This window comes from Hemiscyllium ocellatum, unplaced genomic scaffold (assembly GCF_020745735.1).
Source record: "Hemiscyllium ocellatum isolate sHemOce1 unplaced genomic scaffold, sHemOce1.pat.X.cur. scaffold_3674_pat_ctg1, whole genome shotgun sequence".
NCBI classification, from domain to species: domain Eukaryota; kingdom Metazoa; phylum Chordata; class Chondrichthyes; order Orectolobiformes; family Hemiscylliidae; genus Hemiscyllium; species Hemiscyllium ocellatum.
In genome coordinates this window covers 1-22,340 of record NW_026868555.1, presented here as the reverse complement: position 1 = coordinate 22,340, position 22,340 = coordinate 1, and the positions used below count along the sequence as shown (strand labels likewise).

General features: G+C 56.3%; 1 protein-coding gene across 1 annotated transcript in view; it reads left to right on the top strand.

Moving 5' to 3' along the window:
- LOC132813405 (sarcoplasmic/endoplasmic reticulum calcium ATPase 1-like) overlaps nt 1–22,211 on the top strand; it is a 35,711-nt gene extending 13,500 nt beyond the window's left edge. Inside the window, exons 5-7 of the mRNA XM_060823145.1 lie at nt 910–1,048; nt 17,294–17,374; nt 22,090–22,211. Of these exons, the coding sequence (XP_060679128.1) occupies nt 910–1,048; nt 17,294–17,374; nt 22,090–22,211 (342 nt within the window). The remainder of the gene's footprint in view (nt 1–909; nt 1,049–17,293; nt 17,375–22,089) is intronic.
- The last annotated feature ends 129 nt before the right edge of the window (nt 22,212–22,340 follow it).

Below are 22,340 nucleotides of genomic sequence, written 5' to 3'. Positions count from 1 at the left end.
CGATAACTCCAGAACTACAGCCACACCCTCCTTTAACCCCAACACATGCGCACTCGCACAGTGCGCAAAGACAAGCCGCTGGGCAGAGGTGGTGCTTGAACCGGAGAGAGATAAAACACCTCCCTGGCCGGTGGAAAAGCAGCGGATCAGATTTGGTGGTTTCTCCACAGCCCGCCAAATTTCCTGTTGACAAGATCGAACCGCCAGCCTGACGGATAGTTTTCAGCTCACAAGGGCAGTCTGGCCAGCTACAAGCCTCTTGAGAGAGTGATCACAGTTCAGCTTTGTCAGAGTTTACACGATAGATGAGATGTTGGGACCCAGATTGGGTTCCTAAATAGTTCAACCGAGAGAGAATTTCAACACGGACAGAGAGAGAGAGAGAGAGACTTGTTTTTGAAAGGCAGACCAAGCTCAGAAAGAGTTGCCCCCAGCGCAGGGCACCATCATCTCTTGCAGCAATTAAGGACAATAATTCCCATCCCTTGGCTCTCTGAAAGGTTCGCTTGGCTGCTTTCCCAAAGTCACTTGCGTTTCAGCGCACAGTAGATGCCACAAATCGTTCGAGACCTAATGGTTTACCACATACGCACTCCCAGCAGCTAGGAGATAGAAACCAGACACAGTAATCTAGATATGAGCTCACTGATGGCCGATACAACGGCAGCAAACTTTCCCGTGTTATCGCGATCCACTCCCCTTCGCAACGAATTCTCTAACCTCCCAGATCACTTGCTGCATCTGTGTGCCAACTGTCTGCGACTCGTAAACTTGTCTCACTCAACCACACCCAACGCCGCCTGGCGCTCCGAATCCTTCCCTGTTCTTGCCCCCCACCCCACCCTCCGGCCTCTATCTGCCCCTATCTAACCACCCCCCCCCCCCCCGTGGGATCTTTCTATGCTGCAGGAGAGGAATGCTGAAGATGCCATCGAGGCCCTGAAGGAGTACGAGCCTGAGATGGGGAAGGTGTACCGGACGGACAAGAAGCTGGTGCAGAGGATAAAGGCTCGGGAGATCGTTCCCGGGGACATTGTGGAGGTGGCAGGTGAGCAGGCTGGGTCAGCACTCTGGCTGTGCTGTTCCTGCTCTGTCAGCAGCTCACCCACCCTCTTTCCGTCACTCTGCCTCTCTCTCTCTCTCTCTCTCTGTTACTGTCTTCCTCTCTCTCTCTGTCTCCATCACTCTCTCTGTATCTCTATCTCTCTCCGTCTCCATCACTCTCTCTCCATCACTCTCTCTCCATCACTCTCTCTCCATCACTCTCTCTGTCTCCATCACTCTCTCTCTCTGTCTTCATCACTCTCTCTCTGTCTCTATCTCTCTCTCTCTGTCTCCATCACTCTCTCTGTCTTCATCTCTGTCTCTCTGTCTCTGTCTCTGTCTCTCTCTTTCTGTCTCCATCACTCTCTCTCTCTCTCTCCATCACTCTCGCTCTCTCTCTCTGTCTCCATCACTCTCTCTGTCTCAATCACTCTCTCTCTCTCCATCACTCACTCTCTGCTTCATCCCTCTCTCTGTCTCCATCACTGTCTCTCTCTGTCTCCATCTCTCTCTCTCTCTGTGTCTCCACCACTCTCTCTGTGTCTCTATCTCTCTCCGTCTCCATCACTCTCTCTCCATCACTCTCTCTGTCTCCATCACTCTCTCTCTCTGTCTTCATCTCTCTCTCTCTGTGTCTCCACCACTCTCTCTGTGTCTCTATCTCTCTCCGTCTCCATCACTCTCTCTCCATCACTCTCTCTCTGTCTCCATCACTCTCTCTCTCTGTCTTCATCACTCTCTCTCTGTCTCTATCTCTCTCTCTCTGTCTCCATCACTCTCTCTGTCTTCATCTCTGTCTCTCTGTCTCTGTCTCTGTCTCTCTCTTTCTGTCTCCATCACTCTCTCTCTCTCTCCATCACTCTCGCTCTCTCTCTCTGTCTCCATCACTCTCTCTGTCTCAATCACTCTCTCTCTCTCCATCACTCACTCTCTGCTTCATCCCTCTCTCTGTCTCCATCACTGTCTCTCTCTGTCTCCATCTCTCTCTCTCTCTGTGTCTCCACCACTCTCTCTGTGTCTCTATCTCTCTCCGTCTCCATCACTCTCTCTCCATCACTCTCTCTGTCTCCATCACTCTCTCTCTCTGTCTTCATCTCTCTCTCTCTGTGTCTCCACCACTCTCTCTGTGTCTCTCTCTCTCCGTCTCCATCACTCTCTCTCCATCACTCTCTCTCTGTCTCCATCTCTCTCTGTGTCTCCACCACTCTCTCTGTGTCTCTATCTCTCTCCGTCTCCATCACTCTCTCTCCATCACTCTCTCTCTGTCTCCATCACTCTCTCTCTCTGTCTTCATCACTCTCTCTCTGTCTCCATCTCTCTCTCTCTGTCTCCATCACTCTCTCTCTATCTCCATCACTCTCTCTGTCTTCATCTCTGTCTCTCTGTCTCTCTCTTTCTGTCTCCATCGCTCTCTCTCTCTCTCCATCACTCTCTCTCTGTCTCCATCACTCTCTCTGTCTCCATCACTTTCTCTCTCTCCATCACTCACTCTCAGCTTCATCCCTCTCTCTGTCTCCATCATTCTCTCTATCTCCATCACTCTCTCTGTCTCTCTGTCTCTCTCTTTCTGTCTCCATCACTCTCTCTCTCCATCACTCTCTCTCCATCACTCTCTCTCTGTTCCATCACTCTCTCTGTCTCCATCACTCTCTCTCTCTCTCCATCTCTCTCACTCTCTCCATCTCTCTCTCTCTGTCTCCATCTCTCTCTCTGTCCCCATCTCTCTCTCTCTGTCTCCATCACAGTCTCTGTCTCCATCTCTCTCTCTCTCTCTCTCTCTCCCTCTGTTGCTGTCTTTCTCTCTCTCTCTCTCTCTCTGTCTCCATCACTCTCTCTCTCCCTCCATCACTCTCTCTCTCCATCACTCTCTCTCTCTCCATCACTCTCTCTCTCTCTATCACTCTCTCTTTTTCTCCATCACTCTCTCTGTCTCCATCTCTCTCTCTCTGTCTCCATCACTCTCTCTCTGTCTCCATCACTCTCTCTGTCTCCATCACTCTCTCTCTCCCTCCATCACTCTCTCTCTCCATTACTCTCTCTCTCTCCATCACACTCTCTTTTTCTCCATCACTCTCTCTCTGTCTCCATTTCTCTCTCTGTCTCCCTCTGTTGCTGTCGCTCTCTCTCTCTCTCTCTGTCTCCATCACTCTCTCTCTGTCTGCATCACTCTTTCTCTGTCTCCATCACTCTCTCTCTGTCTCCATCACTCTCTCTCTGTCTCCATCTCTCTCTCTCTGTCTCCATCTCTCTCTCTGTCTCCATCACTCTCTCTCTGTCTCCATTTCTCTCTCTGTCTCCATCACTCTCTCTCCATCTCCATCACTCTCTCCGTCTCCATCACTCTCTCTCCATCACTCTCTCTCTCTGTCTCCATCTCTCTCTCTCTTTGGTTTCCATTACTCTCTCTCTCTGTCTCCATCACTCTCTCTGTCTTCATCTCTCTCTCCCTGTCTCTCTCTCTCTCTCTCTGTCTCCATCACTCTCTCTGTCTCCATCACTCTCTCTCTGTCTCCATTTCTCTCTCTGTCTCCATCACTCTCTCTCCATCTCCATCACTCTCTCCGTCTCCATCACTCTCTCTCCATCACTCTCTCTCTCTGTCTCCATCACTCTCTCTCTGTCTCCATCTCTCTCTCTGTCTCCATCACTCTCTCTCTGTCTCCATTTCTCTCTCTGTCTCCATCACTCTCTCTCCATCTCCATCACTCTCTCTCTGTCTCCATTTCTCTCTCTGTCTCCATCACTCTCTCTCCATCTCCATCACTCTCTCCGTCTCCATCACTCTCTCTCCATCACTCTCTCTCTGTCTCCATCTCTCTCTCTCTTTGGTTTCCATTACTCTGTCTCTCTGTCTCCATCACTCTCTCTGTCTTCATCTCTCTCTCCCTGTCTCTCTCTCTCTCTGTCTCCATCACTCTCTCTGTCTCCATCACTCTCTCGCTCTTCATCACTCTCTCTCTTTCTCCATCACTCTCTCTGTCTCCATCTCTCTCTCTGTCTCCATCTCTCTCTCTCTTTGTCTCCATCACTCTCTCTCTCTCCATCTCTCCCTCTCTCTCCATCACTCTCTCTCTCTTCATCACTCTCTCTCTTTCTCCATCACTCTCTCTGTCTCCATCTCTCTCTCTCTCTCTCTCTCTGTCTCTATCACTCTCTCTGTCTCCATCACTCTCTGTCTCCATCACTCTCTCTCTCTCTCTCCATCACTCTCTCTCGGACTACATCACTCACCCTCTGTCTTCCTCTCTGTCTCTCTCTCTCTCTCTCTCTCTCTCTCTCTCTGTCTCTCTGTCTCCATCTCTCTCTCTCTGTTTCAATCACTCTCTCTCTCTCTCTCTCTGTCTTCATCACTCTCTCTCTGTCTCCATCTCTCTCTCTCTGTCTCATCTCTCTCTCTCTCCCTCTGTTGCTGTCTTTCTCTCTCTCTCTGTCTCCATCACTCTCACTCTGTCTCCATCTCTCTCTCTCTCTGTCTCCACCACTCTCTCTGTGTCTCTATCACTCTCTTTCTCTCTCCATCACTCCCTCTGTCTCCATCACTCTCTCGGTCTCCATCATTCTCACTCTGTCTCCATCTCTCTCTCTCTGTGTCTCTATCACTCTCTCTCTGTCTCCATCACTCTCTCTGTGTCTCCATCACTCTCTCCGTCTTCATCACTCTCTCTCTGTCTTCGTCTCTGTCTCCATCACTCTCTCTCTCTCTCTCTCCATCACCCTCTCTCTGGTTCCATCACTCACCCTCTGTCTCCATCACTCTCTCTCTGTCTCTCTCTCTCTCTCTCTCTCCCTGTCTCCATCTCTCTCTCTCTCTGTCTCCATCTCTCTCTCTCTCTGTCTCCATCACTGTCTCTCTGTCTCCATCACTCTCTCTGTGTCTCCATCTCTCTCTCTGTCTCCATCATTCTCTCTCTCTCTCTCCATCACTCTCTCTGTGTCTCCATCTCTCTCTCTGTGTCTCTATCTCTTTCCGTCTCCATCACTCTCTCTCCATCACTCTCTCTGACTCCATCTCTCTCTCTCTCTCTCTCTGTGTCTCCATCACTCTCTCTGTCTCCATCTCTTTCTCTGTTTCCATCACTCTCTCTCTGTCTCCATTTCTCTCTCCATCTCCATCACTCTCTCCGTCTCCATCACTCTGTCTCCATCTCTCTCTCTCTCTCTCTCTCTCTCTCTCCCTCTGTTGCTGTCTTTCCCTTTCTCTCTCTGTCTCCATCTCTCTCTCTCTGTGTCTCCATCACTCTCTCTCTGTCTCCATCTCTCTCTCTCTGTGTCTCTATCTCTTTCCATCTCCATCACTCTCTCTCCATCATTCTCTCTGTCTCCATGTCTCTCTCCCACTCCATCACTCGCTTTCTGTCTCCATCTCTCTCTCTCTGTCTTCTTCCCTCTCTCTCTGTCTCCATTTCTCTCTGTCTCCATCACTCTCTCTCTCTCTCCATCACTCTCTCTCTTTCTCCATCACTCTCTCTTTCTCCATCACTCACCCTCTGTCTCCATCTCTCTCTCTGTCTCCCACTGTTACTGTCTCCATCACTCTCTCTGTCTTCATCACTCTCTCTCTGTCTCCATCTCTCTCTCCGTCTCCATCACTCTGTCTATCTCCATTTCTCTCTCCGTCTCCATCACTCTCTCTGTCTCCATCACTCTCTCTGTCTTCATCACTCTCTCTCTGTCACCATCTCTCTCTCTCCATCTCCATCACTCTCTCTGTCTCCATCTCTCTCTCTCTGTCTCCATCTCTGTCTCCATCACTTTCTCTCTCTCACTCCATCACTCTCTCCGTCTCAGTCACTCTGTCTCCATCTCTCTCTCTCTCTCTCTCTTTCTCCATCTCTCTCTGTCTTCATCACTCTCTCTTTGTCTCCATCACACTCTCTGTCTCCATTTCTCTCTCCATCTCCATCTCCATCACTCTCTCCGTCTCCATCAATCTATCTCCATCGCTCTCTCTGTCTCCATCTCTCTCTCTCTGTCTCCCTCTGTTGCTGTCTTTCTCTCTCTCTCTGTGTCTCCATCACTCTCTCTGTCTCCATCACTCTCACTCTGTCTCCATCTCTCACTCTCTCTGTCTCCATCTCTCTCTGTGTCTCCATCACTCTCTCTCTCTGTCTCCATCTCTCTCTCTCTCTGTCTCCACCACTCTCTCTGTGTCTCTATCTCTTTCCATCTCCATCACTCTCTCTCCATCACTCTCTCTGTCTCCATCATTCTCTCTGTCTCCATCACTCTCTCTCTCTCTCTGTCTCCCTCTGTTGCTGTCTTTCTCTCTCTCTCTGTGTCTCCATCACTCTCTCTGTGTCTCTATCACTCTCTCTGTCTCCATCTCTCTCTCTCTGTCTCCATCACTCTCACTCTGTCTCCATCTCTCACTCTCTCTGTCTCCATCTCTCTCTCTCTCTGTCTCCATCACTCTCACTCTGTCTCCATCTCTCTCTCTCCATCACTCTCTCTGTCTCCATCATTCTCTATGTCTCCATCTCTCTCTCTTTCTCTGTCTCCATCTCTCTCTCTCTCTCTGTCTCCATCACTCTCTCTCTCTGTCTCCATCTCTCTCTCTCTGTCTCCATCACTCTCTCTCTGTCTCCATCTCTCTCTCTCTGTCTCCATCACTCTCTCTCTCTCTATCACTCTCTCTGGGTTCTTTCTCTGTTTGTCTCTGTCTCTCTCTCTCTGTCTGTCTCCATCTCTCTCTCTCTCTGTTTTTTTCCTCTGTCTCTATCTGTCTCTCTGTCTCTCCCTGTGTGTCTATCTCTCTTTGTCTCCCACTCTCTCTCTCTCTCTCTCTATCTCGGTCTCCATCTCACTCTCTCTCCGACTCTGCCTTTCTCTCTCTCTCTCTCTCTGTCTCTCTCTCTCTCTGTCCCCCTCAGTTGCAGAATGGTAATAGACACAGAAACGAGACCATTCAGCCTGCCGTGCCTATCCTGGCCAACCCCGGTATCCATCACACCACCATCTCCCCTCTTCCCTCTATTCCCACTCAGACCTCACTGCTTTAACCGAACGTAACCCAAACCACATGGCCGCACCAGGTCAGAAGGTTGGACAGAATATTTTTTAAAAAACAGCAAAGGATGACCAAACGAGGTTGGAGAAGTTAGGGCATGAGAGAAAGCTAGCCAGAAATGTAAAAGCAGATAATAAGAGTTTCCATTAAAAAAAATGAACAGACAAAACAAGTTAACAAAGTGAGTGTGGTTCCCGCAGCGAGGCCAACTGCAGAATGAATAACGTCGAATCGGGAAACAGCAGGTGAATTGAGCAGGGCAAGAGGAAATCAGGAAAGCGACAATCCCCAGGGAAGGAGATCGGAGTCAACTGTTGGCGCTGGGGACTGAGCAGGGCCTGACTCCTGATGGGCTCCATCCTTGGCTCTTAAGTAGCTCCTCTGAATCACCGATACCCCAGTGATTTAGGGGCTGGTGCCGTTGGACTGTCTCTCCTTTACTCAGAAAGCAGGAGAACGCCAGGCCAGTTAGCTCCGTAACCGTCACTGGGAAAACCCCTTCCTAGTTGCTGTTAAAGGCAGGTGGGTAAGTGTGAGGTAGTCCGACGGAGCCCAGGCGCTGGTGGGGGAGGAGGGGGGAAATCACATCGCACTCAGTTACCAGAGTTCTTTAAAGAGAGAAACGGGGAAACCAGTGGGTGTGTTTCTGTTGATTTGATGAGGTTGAAGGTTATTGTGGAAAGGCACAGCTTGTGGTGTAGGGAAGGGGGACACATTGGCACAGAGAGACGCTTGCCTGACTGACAGGGTCTTGTTCAGGGCCGACACGCTGTCCCGAGCAGTCAGCCCTGAGGCCGAAGCGACTCGATGAAGGTAGGGTCAAAGGTCGGGCCGCTACGTTTGCCGGTGGCCCGGGGGAGAGAGAGGTTGGAAGGTGTGCCGCGAAGGAGCCCTGATAGAGAGAGGGAGCGGTTCAGTGAGTTAGGAGAACGTTGCGGGAAAGGGTGAAGTTTGCCAGGAAGGGTTTCTGAAAAAAAAAAGCACAGCCCGTTATCCAAACGGTGAGAGGTTGCAGAGCTGAGAGCCGCAGAGGGATCTGGGTGTCCGAGTACATGACTCGCACAAGGGCAGTGCGCAGCTCCGACAAGTGTTCAGCAAAACTCCGAGGGTGTTGGGGTTCATTGCAAAGGGACGTTGAAACACAAGAGGAGGGAGGTGATGCTGCCGTTATGGAGGATGGCGGTGAGAGCAGCCCGGCCGGAGGACCGCACTGGTCACCTCGTATAAGGAATGAAAGAACTGGGATGGAGACGGATCAGAGAAGGTGATCCCGGGAACGAGCAGATTAATTTTCAAGGAAAGGTTGGGGTGCGGAAGTGTCAGAGCTGACTGGAACGGAACATCTAAGACCCTGAGAGGAGGATGGAGGGAGAATGTGAAGTGGGGAGGGGGGGGTTCCTTCTGTAGCACATCAGGGGGTCCCTGTTTAAACAAAGAGGAAGAGTTTGCTTTCCCTTGAGTCTTTGGAATTCTCTGCCCCTCCCCGCGAGGTGGGAAGGCAGAGTGTTTTTCAGGTACATTTAAAGAAGAGGGTGTAAAGGAGGGAGCAGGATAAGTGGGTGGGTGCTCTCAGGGTTACGATCCAGTCAGCCGGGATCTTACCGAACCGGGCAGGGGTCAGGCTGGAGGGGAGGGGCCGAGTGGCCACCTGCTAACTCGTGTCCGATCCAGTCACCGCCTGGAGGGATGGTGGATGGGGGGAAGGGAGGGGGCAACGACCTGAAGCCCTCTCCAGCCCCTGGGTATCCTTCCCGGGTGAGCCCTTTCAAAAGGAGTGCACTTTCCACTGTGTTCATTCCTGGTGCCAGTGAGAGAGCTCCCTGCCCCCCCCCTCAACCCCCAATCCCCCCCCCCCCCTCTGTCAGTCCGTCTCTGTCTCCCCCTTCTGTCTCTCTTTTGCCACTCTCTCCCTATCTTGCTGTCTTCTCTCTCCCTCTCTCTGTCTCCCTTTCTCTCTGTGTCTCTCTCCCTGCCTTTTTTGTCTCTGTCTATCTCTCTCTGTGTCTATCTGTCTCTGTGTCTGTCTCTGTCTCCACCCTCTGTCTCTTTTCTGCCACTCTCTCTGTCTCTTTCTCTCTCTCTCCCTCTCTCTGTCTCCCTTTCTCTCTGTATCACTCTCCCTGCCTTTCTCTCATCATGTCTCTCTCTCTCTCCCTCTCTCTGTCTCCCTTTCTCTCTCTCTCTCTCTCTCTCTGTCTCTCTCACTCTCTCTCCTTCTCCCATTCTGTCTCCCTCTCTCTCTCTATGTCCGTCTCTCGCTCTCTGTCTCACTCTCTCTCTCTGTCTGTCTCTATCTCTCTCTCTCACTCTCTCTCCCTCTCCCATTCTATGTCTCCCTCTCTCACTTTCTCATTCTCTCTCTCTGTCTCTCACTCTCTCTGTCTCTCTCACTCTCTCTCCCACTCCCTTTCTATGTCTCCGTCTCTCTCTCTCTCTCATTCTCCCTCTGTCTCTCACTCCCTCTCACTCTCTCTCTGTCTCTCTGTCTGTCTCTGTCTATCTCTCTCTCTCTGTCTCTCTCTCTCACTCTCTCTCTCTCTCTATCTGTCTCTCTCTATCTGTCTCTCTCTCACTCTCTCTCTCTGTCTGTCTCTGTCTATCTCTCTCTCTCATTCTCTCTCCCTCTCCTATTCAATGTCTCCCTCTCTCACTTTCTCATTCTCTCTCTCTCTCTCACTCTCTCTGTCACTCTCACTCTCTCTCCCACTCCCTTTCTATGTCTCCCTCTCTCACTCTCTCATTCTCTCTCTCTGTCTCTCACTCCCTCTCACTCTCTCTCTGTGTCTCTTTGTCTGTCTCTGTCTATCTCTCTCTCTCTCTGTCTCTCTCTCTCTGTATTCCTCCTCACCACCTGTCCAACTCCCCCCCCCCCCCCCCGGCTGCTCCCACAGGGAGGAGGGAACACACGATCTCGCCGTGACCACTCTGACACTCTCTGGTCACCTTGTAAGGCCATGGCTACAGCTCCTGGAGAATGTGATGACATGGCGGATATACCAGCCTGGGAGCTGGAGGAGATGCCCAGCCCCGAGGGCGGCACTGGGAGACGCTCTGCTAAGGGGTTATATAAAGCCTAGCCTGCAGCACCTGCACTCCCCCCCCCTCCCCTCCCCGCGACCTTCTCTGTTACCCCGTTGGCCACAGTCCAGGGTTCCACAGCAATGCCGAGAGCTCAGGTTCAGGAGCTGTTTAACAGCTGGCTCCTTCCCGGTCACATTCCACAATCTTCCACACACTGCCTGTCTAGGAAGCTTCTCTCCCACTGCCATGGCTCACTCACAACTTCGCTTATTGCTATGTCAACAGTCACGTTGCAGTTCCAAGCTGCAGGCTCTAGGTAGCACTGTACATGTACTCCTCTCTCTCTCTCTCACTTAATCCCTTTGTATCCCTCTCCTTCCCCTTCTCTCTCTCTGTGTCCCTCCATGTCTCTCACTTTCCTCTCTCTTTCTGTCTCACTCCCTGTTCCTCTCGGTCTCTCATTTTCACCCCCTCTCTCTCTGTGTCCCTCTGTGTCTCTCACATTCCCCCTCTCACTCCCTCTCCCCGTCCATGTAACATGGCCGATCCACCCTAACCTACACACCCCTGAACACTATGGGCAATGTAACATGGCCGATCCACCCTAACCTACACACCCCTGAACACTATGGGCAATGTAACATGGCCGATCCACCCTAACCTACACACCCCTGAACACTATGGGCAATGTAACATGGCCGATCCACCCTAACCTACACATCCCTGAGCACTATGGGCAATGTAACATGGCCGATCCACCCTAACCTACACACCCCTGAACACTATGGGCAATGTAACATGGCCGATCCACCCTAACCTACACACCCCTGAACACTATGGGCAATGTAACATGGCCGATCCACCCTAACCTACACACCCCTGAACACTATGGGCAATGTAACATGGCCGATCCACCCTAACCTACACACCCCTGAACACTATGGGCAATGTAACATGGCCGATCCACCCTAACCTACACACCCCTGAGCACTATGGGCAATGTAACATGGCCGATCCACCCTAACCTACACACCCCTGAACACTATGGGCAATGTAACATGGCCGATCCACCCTAACCTACACACCCTGAACACTATGGGCAATGTAACATGGCCGATCCACCCTAACCTACACACCCCTGAACACTATGGGCAATGTAACATGGCCGATCCACCCTAACCTACACACCCCTGAACACTATGGGCAATGTAACATGGCCGATCCACCCTAACCTACACACCCCTGAACACTATGGGCAATGTAACATGGCCGATCCACCCTAACCTACACACCCCTGAGCAATATGGGCAATGTAACATGGCCGATCCACCCTAACCTACACACCCTGAACACTATGGGCAATGTAACATGGCCGATCCACCCTAACCTACACACCCCTGAACACTATGGGCAATGTAACATGGCCGATCCACCCTAACCTACACACCCCTGAACACTATGGGCAATGTAACATGGCCGATCCACCCTAACCTACACACCCCTGAACACTATGGGCAATGTAACATGGCCGATCCACCCTAACCTACACACCCCTGAACACTATGGGCAATGTAACATGGCCGATCCACCCTAACCTACACACCCCTGAGCACTATGGGCAATGTAACATGGCCGATCCACTCTAACCTACACACCCCTGAACACTATGGGCAATGTAACATGGCCGATCCACCCTAACCTACACACCCCTGAGCACTATGGGCAATGTAACATGGCCGATCCACCCTAACCTACACACCCCTGAGCACTATGGGCAATGTAACATGGCCGATCCACCCTAACCTACACACCCCTGAACACTATGGGCAATGTAACATGGCCGATCCACCCTAACCTACACACCCCTGAACACTATGGGCAATGTAACATGGCCGATCCACCCTAACCTACACACCCCTGAACACTATGGGCAATGTAACATGGCCGATCCACCCTAACCTACACACCCCTGAACACTATGGGCAATGTAACATGGCCGATCCACCCTAACCTACACACCCCTGAACACTATGGGCAATGTAACATGGCCGATCCACCCTAACCTACACACCCCTGAACACTATGGGCAATGTAACATGGCCGATCCACCCTAACCTACACACCCCTGAACACTATGGGCAATGTAACATGGCCGATCCACCCTAACCTACACACCCCTGAACACTATGGGCAATGTAACATGGCCGATCCACCCTAACCTACACACCCCTGAACACTATGGGCAATGTAACATGGCCGATCCACCCTAACCTACACACCCCTGAACACTATGGGCAATGTAACATGGCCGATCCACCCTAACCTACACACCCCTGAACACTATGGGCAATGTAACATGGCCGATCCACCCTAACCTACACACCCCTGAACACTATGGGCAATGTAACATGGCCGATCCACCCTAACCTACACACCCCTGAACACTATGGGCAATGTAACATGGCCGATCCACCCTAACCTACACACCCCTGAACACTATGGGCAATGTAACATGGCCGATCCACCCTAACCTACACACCCCTGAACACTATGGGCAATGTAACATGGCCGATCCACCCTAACCTACACACCCCTGAGCACTATGGGCAATGTAACATGGCCGATCCACCCTAACCTACACACCCCTGAACACTATGGGTAATGTAACATGGCCGATCCACCCTCACTCAGAGATAGGGAGGGGGTGTAGAGGGTTACAGAGATAGGGAGGGGGTGTAGAGGGTTACAGAGATAGGGAGGGGGTGTAGCGGGGGTTACAGGGACAGGGAGGGGGTGTAGGGGGTTACAGAGATAGGGAGGGGGTGTAGGGGATTACAGGGATAGGGAGGGGGTGTAGCGGGTTACAGAGATAGGGAGGGGGTGTAGGGAGTTACAGAGATAGGGAGGGGGTGTAGGGGGTTATAGAGATAGAGAGAGGGTGTAGGGGGTTACAGAGATAGGGAGGAGATGTAGTGGGGTTACCAAGATAGGGAGGGGGTGTAGTGGGTTACAGAGATCGGGAGGGTGTATAGGGTGTTACAGAGATAGGGAGGGGGTGTAGGGGGGTTACAGAGAGAGGGAGGCGGTGTAGCGGGGTTACAGGGATAGGGAGGGGGTGTAGGGGATTACAGAGAGTGGGAGGGGGTGTAGTGGGGTTATAGAGATAGGGAGGGGGTGTAGGGGGTGACAGAGATAGCGAGGGGGTGTAGACGGTTACAGAAACAGGGAGGGGGTGTAGGAGGTTACAGAGATAGGGAGGGGGTAAAGGGGGGTTATAGAGATAGGGAGGGTGTGTAGGGGGTTACAGAGACAGGGAGGGGGTGTAGGAAGTTACAGGGATAGGGTGGGGGTGTAGGGCGTTACAGAGATAGGGAGGGGGTGTAGGGGGTTACAGGGATAGGGAGGGGATGTAGGGCGTTACAGGGATAGGGAGGGGGTGTAGGGGGTTACAGAGGTAGGGAGAGGGTGTAGGGGGGTTACAGAGAGAGGGAGGGGGTGTAGGGGGGTTACAGGGATAGGGAGGGGGTGTAGGGTGTTACAGAGATAGGGAGGGGGTGTAGTGGGGTTATAGAGATAGGGAGGGGGTGTAGGGGGTGACAGAGATAGGGAGGGGGTGTAGGGGGTTACAGAGAGAGGGAGGGGGTGTAGGGGGGTTACAGGGATAGGGAGGGGGTGTGGGGTTATAGAGATAGGGAGGGGGTGTAGGGGGTGACAGAGATAGCGAGGGGGTGTAGACAGTTACAGAGATAGGGAGGGGGTGTAGGGGGTTACAGGGATATGGAGGGGGTGTAGGGGGTTACAGAAACAGGGAGGGGATGTAGGGGGTTACAAGGATAGGGAGGGGGTGTAGGAGGGTTACAGAGATAGGGAGGGGGTGTAGGGGGTTACAGAGATAGGGAGGGAGTGTAGAGGGGTTACAGGGATAGGGAGGGGGTGTAGGGGGTTACAGAGATAGGGAGGGGGTGTAGGGGGTTACAGGGATAGGGAGGGGATGTAGGGCGTTACAGGGATAGGGAGGGGGTGTAGGGGGGTTACAGAGAGAGGGAGGGGGTGTAGGAGGGTTACAGAGATAGGGAGGGGGTGTAGGGGGTTACAGAGATAGGGAGGGAGTGTAGAGGGGTTACAGGGATAGGGAGGGGGTGTAGGGGGTTACAGAGATAGGGAGGGGGTGTAGGGGGTTACAGGGATAGGGAGGGGATGTAGGGCGTTACAGGGATAGGGAGGGGGTGTAGGGGGGTTACAGAGAGAGGGAGGGGGTGTAGGGGGGTTACAGGGATAGGGAGGGGGTGTAGGGTGTTACAGAGATAGGGAGGGGGTGTAGTGGGGTTATAGAGATTGGGAGGGGGTGTAGGGGGTGACAGAGATAGCGAGGGGGTGTAGACAGTTACAGAGATAGGGAGGGGGTGTAGGGGGTTACAGGGATATGGAGGGGGTGTAGGGGGTTACAGAAACAGGGAGGGGGTGTAGGAGGTTACAGAGACAGGGAGGGGGTATAGGGGGTTACAGAGATAGGGAGGGGGTGTAGGGGGTTACAGAGACAGGGAGGGTGTGTAGGGGGGTTACAGAGATAGGGAGGGGGTGTAGGGGGGTTACAGAGATAGGGAGGGGGTGTGGGGGTTACAGAGATAGGGAGGGGGTGTAGGGGGTTACAGAGATAGGGAGGGAGTGTAGAGGGGTTACAGAGATAGGGAGGGGGTGTAGGGGGTTACAGAGATAGGGAGGGGGTGTAGGGGGGTTACAGGGATAGGGAGGGGGTGTAGGGGGTTACAGAGATAGGGAGGGGGTGTAGGGGGTTACAGAGACAGGGAGGGGGTGTAGGGGGTTACAGGGATAGGGAGGGGGTGTAGGGGGTTACAGAGACAGGGAGGGGGTGTAGGGGGGTTACAGAGATAGGGAGGGGGTGTAGGGGGTTACAGGGACAGGGAGGGGGTGTAGGGGGTTACAGAGATAGGGAGGGGGTGTAGGGGGTTACAGGGATAGGGAGGGGGTGTAGGGGGGTTACAGAGATAGGGAGGGGGTGTAGGGGGTTACAGGGATAGGGAGGGGGGTGTAGGGGGTTACAGAGACAGGGAGGGGGTGTAGGGGGTTACAGAGATAGGGAGGGGGTGTAGTGGGGTTACAGAGATAGGGAGGGGGTGTAGGGGGGTTACAGAGATAGGGAGGGGGTGTAGGGGGTTACAGAGATAGGGAGGGGGTGTAGGGAGTTACAGAGATAGGGAGGGGGTGTAGGGGGTTATAGAGATAGAGAGAGGGTGTAGGGGGTTACAGAGATAGGGAGGAGATGTAGTGAGGTTACCAAGATAGGGAGGGGGTGTAGCGGGTTACAGAGATCGGGAGGGTGTATAGGGTGTTACAGAGATAGGGAGGGGGTGTAGGGGGGTTACAGAGAGAGGGAGGCGGTGTAGCGGGGTTACAGGGATAGGGAGGGGGTGTAGGGGATTACAGAGAGTGGGAGGGGGTGTAGTGGGGTTATAGAGATAGGGAGGGGGTGTAGGGGGTGACAGAGATAGGGAGGGGGTAAAGGGGGGTTATCGAGATAGGGAGGGTGTGTAGGGGGTTACAGAGACAGGGAGGGGGTGTAGGAAGTTACAGGGATAGGGTGGGGGTGTAGGGGGTTACAGAGATAGGGAGGGGGTGTAGGGGGTTACAGGGATAGGGAGGGGATGTAGGGTGTTACAGGGATAGGGAGGGGGTGTAGGGGGTTACAGAGGTAGGGAGGGGGTGTAGGGGGGTTACAGAGAGAGGGAGGGGGTGTAGGGGGGTTACAGGGATAGGGAGGGGGTGTAGGGTGTTACAGAGATAGGGAGGGGGTGTAGTGGGGTTATAGAGATAGGGAGGGGGTGTAGGGGGTGACAGAGATAGGGAGGGGGTGTAGGGGGTTACAGAGAGAGGGAGGGGGTGTAGGGGGGTTACAGGGATAGGGAGGGGGTGTAGGGTGTTACAGAGATAGGGAGGGGGTGTAGTGGGGTTATAGAGATAGGGAGGGGGTGTAGGGGGTGACAGAGATAGCGAGGGGGTGTAGACAGTTACAGAGATAGGGAGGGGGTGTAGGGAGTTACAGGGATATGGAGGGGGTGTAGGGGGTTACAGAAACAGGGAGGGGGTGTAGGAGGTTACAGAGACAGGGAGGGGGTATAGGGGGTTACAGAGATAGGGAGGGGGTGTAGGGGGGGTTACAGAGATAGGGAGGGGGTGTAGGGGGTTACAGAGACAGGGAGGGGGTGTAGGGGGGTTACAGAGATAGGGAGGGGGTGTAGGGGGGTTACAGAGATAGGGAGGAGGTGTCGGGGCTGGAGATGTGTGAGTAATGGATGGGCAAAAATGCCAGGCCAGAATTAGATTTAGAGTCTTCTGTTCACACTAACCCTACTGTTAATATGTAGTGCCATCTCCTGGACACTACTCAGCACTGACCCTCCCACAGTGCGGGGCTCCCTCGGCGCTGACCCTCCCACAGTGCGGGCCTCCCTCGGCGCTGACCCTCTCACAGTGCGGGGCTCCCTCGGCGCTGACCCTCCCACAGTGCGGGGCTCCCACGGCGCTGACCCTCCCACAGTGCGGGGGTCCCTCGGCGCTGACCCTCCACAGTGCGGGGCTCCCTCGGCGCTGACCCTCCCACAGTGCGGGGGTCCCTCGGCGCTGACCCTCCCACAGTGCGCGGGTCCCTCGGCGCTGACCCTCCCACAGTGCGGGGCTCCCTCGGCGCTGACCCTCCCACAGTGCGGGGCTCCCTCGGCGCTGACCCTCCCACAGTGCGGGGCTCCCTCGGCGCTGACCCTCCCACAGTGCGGGGCTCCCTCGGCGCTGACCCTCCCACAGTGCGGGGCTCCCTCGGTGCTGACCCTCCCACAGTGCGGGGCTGCCTCGGTGCTGACCCTCCCACAGTGCGGGGCTCCCTCGGCGCTGACCCTCCCACAGTGCGGGGCTCCCTCGGCGCTGACCCTCCCACAGTGCGGGGCTCCCTCGGCGCTGACCCTCCCACAGTGCGGGGCTCCCTCGGTGCTGACCCTCCCACAGTGCGGGGCTGCCTCGGTGCTGACCCTCCCACAGTGCGGGGCTCCCTCGGCGCTGACCCTCCCACAGTGCGGAGCTCCCTCGGCGCTGACCCTCCCACAGTGCGGGGCTCCCTCGGTGCTGACCCACCTATCCTTGTGGACCCAGTGCTCCCAGTGTCGGGTCTGTGGGATGTCCGGTCTCTGAACTCTGTGTCTTTCCCCACAGTTGGTGACAAGGTGCCAGCTGACATCAGGATCATCAAGATCATCTCCACCACCCTGCGGGTCGATCAGTCCATCCTGACAGGTAAGTACTGCCCTGTCCAACCCATGGTGTCACCCAGCATGGCACCCTGCAGAGCCCTGGGCAATCAGACTGTGTTCATCACCCCGACCTCACCGTGTCCCCACCCCGACCTCACCCTGACCCCACCCTGACCCACCCCGACCTCACTCCGACCTCACCCTGACCCAGCCTGACCCACCCCGACCTCACCCTGACCCACACCGACCTTACCCTAACCAAACTCTGACCCCACCCCAACCTCACCCTGACCCACCCCGACCTTACTCTAACCTCACTCTGACCCCACCCCAACCTCACCCTGACCCACCCCGACCTTACCCTAACCTCACTCTGACCCCACCCCGACCTCACCCTGACCCACCCCGACCTCACCCTGACCCACCCCGAACTCACCCCGACCTCACCCTGACCCACACCGACCTCACCCTGACCTCACTCTGACCTCACCCTGACCTCACTCTGACCTCACCCTGACCCACCCCGACCCACCCCGACCTCACCCCGACCTAACTCTGACCCACCCCGACCTCACCCTGACCCACACCGACCTCACCCTGACCTCACCCCGAGCTCACTCTGACCTCACCCTGACCCACGCCAACCTCACCCTGACCCACACTGACCTCACCCTGACCTCACTCCGACCTCACCCTGACCCAACCCGACCTTACCCTAACCTCACTCTGACCCCACCCCAACCTCACCCTGACCCACCCCGACCTCACTCTGACCCACCCCGACCTCACCCTGACCCCACCCCAACCTCACCCTGACCCACACCGACCTCACCCTGACCCCACCCTGACCCACCCCGACCTCACTCCGACCTCACCCTGACCCAGCCTGACCCACCCCGACCCATCCCGACCTCACCCTAACCTCACCCTGACCCACACCGACCTCACCCTGACCCACCCCGACCTCACCCTAACCTCACCCTGACCCATACCGACCTCACCCTGACCCACCCCGACCTCACCCCAACCTCACTCTGACCCACCCCGACCTCACCCCGACCTCACTCTGACCCACCCTGACCCACCCCGATCTCACCCTGACCCACCCCGACCTCACCGTGTCCCCACCCCGACCTCACCCTGACCCACACCAACCTCACCCTGACCCCACCCTGACCCACCCGACCTCACTCCGACCCCACCCTGACCCACCCGACCTCACCCTGACCACCCCGAGCTCACCCCGATCTCACCCTGACCCACCCCGATCTCACCCTGACCCACCCCGATCTCACCCTGACCCACACCGACCTCACCCTGACCCACCCCGACCTCACCCTGACCTCACTCTGACTTAGCCCTGTCTCCAACCCGACCTCACACCAACCTCACTCTGACCTCACCCCAACCTCACTCTGACCTCACCCTGACCCACACCAACCTCACCTGACCCACACTGACCTCACTCCGACCTCACCCTGACTCACACCGATCTCACCCTGACCCCACCCTGACCCATCCCGACCTCACTCTGACCTACACCGTCCTCACCCTGACCCACCCCGACCTCACTCTGACCCCATCCCGACCTTACCCTGACCCACACCGACCTCACCCTGACCCCACCCCGACCTTACACTGACCTACACCGTCCTCACCCTGACCCACCTCGACCTCACCCTGACCTCACTCTGACCTCACCCTGACCCACTCCGTCCTCACCCTGACCCACCCCGACCTCACCCCGACCTAACTCTGACCCACCCCGACCTCACCCTGACCCACACCGACCTCACCCTGACCTCACCCCGAGCTCACTCTGACCTCACCCTGACCCACACCAACCTCACCCTGACCCACACTGACCTCACCCTGACCTCACTCCGACCTCACCCTGACCCACCCCGACCTTACCCTAACCTCACTCTGACCCCACCCCGACCTCACTCTGACCCACCCCGAACTCACCCCGACCTCACCCTGACCCCACCCCAACCTCACCCTGACCCACACCGACCTCACCCTGACCCCACCCTGACCCACCCCGACCTCACTCCGACCTCACCCTGACCCAGCCTGACCCACCCCGACCTTAACCCAACCCACCCCAACCTCACCCTAACCTCACCCTGACCCACACCGACCTCACCCTGACCCACCCCGACCTCACCCCAACCTCACTCTGACCCACCCCGACCTCACCCCGACCTCACTCTGACCCACCCTGACCCACCCCGATCTCACCCTGACCCACCCCGACCTCACCGTGTCCCCACCCCGACCTCACCCTGACCCACACCAACCTCACCCTGACCCCACCCTGACCCCACCCTGACCCACCCCGACCTCACTCCGACCCCACCCTGACCCACCCTGACCCACCCGACCTCACTCCGACCCCACCCTGACCCACCCGACCTCACCCTGACCACCCCGACCTCACCCCGACCTCACCCTGACCCACACCGACCTCACCCTGACCCACCCCGACCTCACCCTGACCCACACCGATCTCACCCTGACCCACCCCGACCTCACCCTGACCTCACTCTGACTTAGCCCTGTCCCCAACCCGACCTCACACCAACCTCACTCTGACCTCACCCCAACCTCACTCTGACCTCACCCTGACCCACACCAACCTCACCTGACCCACACTGACCTCACTCCGACCTCACCCTGTCTCACACCGATCTCACCCTGACCCCACCCTGACCCATCCCGACCTCACTCTGACCTACACCGTCCTCACCCTGACCCACCCCGACCTCACTCTGACCCCATCCCGACCTTACCCTGACCCACACCAACCTCACCCTGACCCCACCCCGACCTTACCCTGACCTACACCGTCCTCACCCTGACCCACCCCGACCTCACCCTGACCTCACTCTGACCTCACCCTGACCCACTCCGTCCTCACCCCGACCTCACTCTGACCTCACCCTGACCCACCCCGACCTCACCCCGACCTAACTCTGACCCACCCCGACCTCACCCTGACCCACCCCGACCTCACCCTGACCCACACCGACCTCACCCTGACCTCACCCCGAGCTCACTCTGACCTCACCCTGACCCACACCAACCTCATCCTGACCTCACTCCGACCTCACCCTGACCCACACCGATTTCACCCTGACCCCACCCTGACCCATCCCGACCTCACGCTGACCTACACCATCCTCACCCTGACCCACCCCGACCTCACTCTGACCCCATCCCGACCTCACCCTGACCCACACCGACCTCACCCCGACCTCACTCTGACCCCATCCCGACCTTACCCTGACCTACACCGTCCTCACCCTGACCCACCACGACCTCACCCTGACCTCACTCTGACCTCACCCTGACCCACTCCGTCCTCACCCCGTCCTCACCCTGACCCCACCCTGACCCACCCCGACCTCACCCCGACCCCACCCTGACCCACCCCGACCTCACCCCAACCTCACTCTGACCCCACCCCAACCTCACCCTGACCTCACCCCGACCTCACTCTGACCCCATCCCGACCTCACCCTGACCCACACCGACGCCACCCTGACCTCACCCTGACCCACCCCGACCTCACCCCCAACCTCACTCTGACCGCACCCCGACCTCACCCTGACCTCACCCCGACCTCACTCTGACCCCACCCTGACCTCACCCTGACCCACACCGACCTCACCCTGACCCACACCGACCTCACCCTGACCCACACTGACCTCACCCTGACCTCACTCTGACCCCATCCTGCCTTCAATCTGACCTCGTCCCATCATCATCCTGACCTGTCTGACCTCGCCATGACTCCACCCTGTTCTCACCCTGACCTCTCCTTGACATCACTCTGACCCCTTCCTGACCTCATACTGACCCCACACCACCCACACCCTGACCTCACCCTCACCTCAACCCGACCTCACTCGGACGCCACCATGACCTCAGTCTGACCTCACCCTCACCTCGACTTCACCCTGACCCCACCCTACCTCGACCTCACCCCTCCCTCATCATGATCCCACCCTGACCTCACTCTGACATCACCTCATCCCACCCTGACCACCCCACCCTCACCCTGTCCTCACTTTGACCCCACACTGACCTCACTCTGTCCTCATGCTGACTTCACATTGACCCCATTCTGTCCCCACTTTGACCTCAGTCTGACCCCACACTGACCCCAATGTCCTCACTCTGACCTCAGTCTGACTCCACTCTGACCCCACACTGACCCCACTGTCCTCACTCTGACCCCACTCTGACCTCACTCTGTCCTTATTGAGATCAGTCTGACCCCACTCTGACCTCAGCCCGACCCCACTCCGACATGAGCCTGACACCCCCCACCCCATTGGCCGCCGGCAGTGCATGTCCTCGCCCCCCCGCCCGGCTCTGCCCAACCCCAGCTCCCCATTGCTGTTAAAGTGCCGCTCCCTCTGATGAGTCCCTTTGGATTAACACCGGGCAGGGACGGTGGGGGTGTGGGCCTAGCTGCCCCTGGGTCAGGGGCTTGTGGGTTCCAAACGCCACCCCCCCCTCCCCTTCCTGACGGCTCCCTCCCGGGATTGAGAGCGAAACCCACAGTGAGAGTCACGGAGAGATGGGTGGGGTGCTCTGACCTCTGACCTACACGTGACTCCAGGCCGGCGGCTGGGCCCAGCCAGCGAGCCTGTGTTGGGGGTGGGGGTGGGGAACGTGAGCGGGTCTCGGTCAAGCGGCACCCCCCCCCCCCTTGCTGACTTGCTGCTTCTTTCCATTTGCGCCAAGGCGAGTCGGTATCGGTCATCAAGCACACCGACCCCGTGCCAGACCCTCGAGCTGTGAACCAGGACAAGAAGAACATGCTGTTCTCCGTGAGTCACCGCGGCGACGCCCGCTCTGCGCCGTGAACTCCCTCCCTCGCCCCCACCCACCGGCTGGGTCACTCTAGCCCCTTCCCATCACCAGCTCGCGGAAGGGCCAGGCCCCGAAGGAATCGAAAGATTCCCGAAACGGACCGCGGGCTGCGACCGACGCTC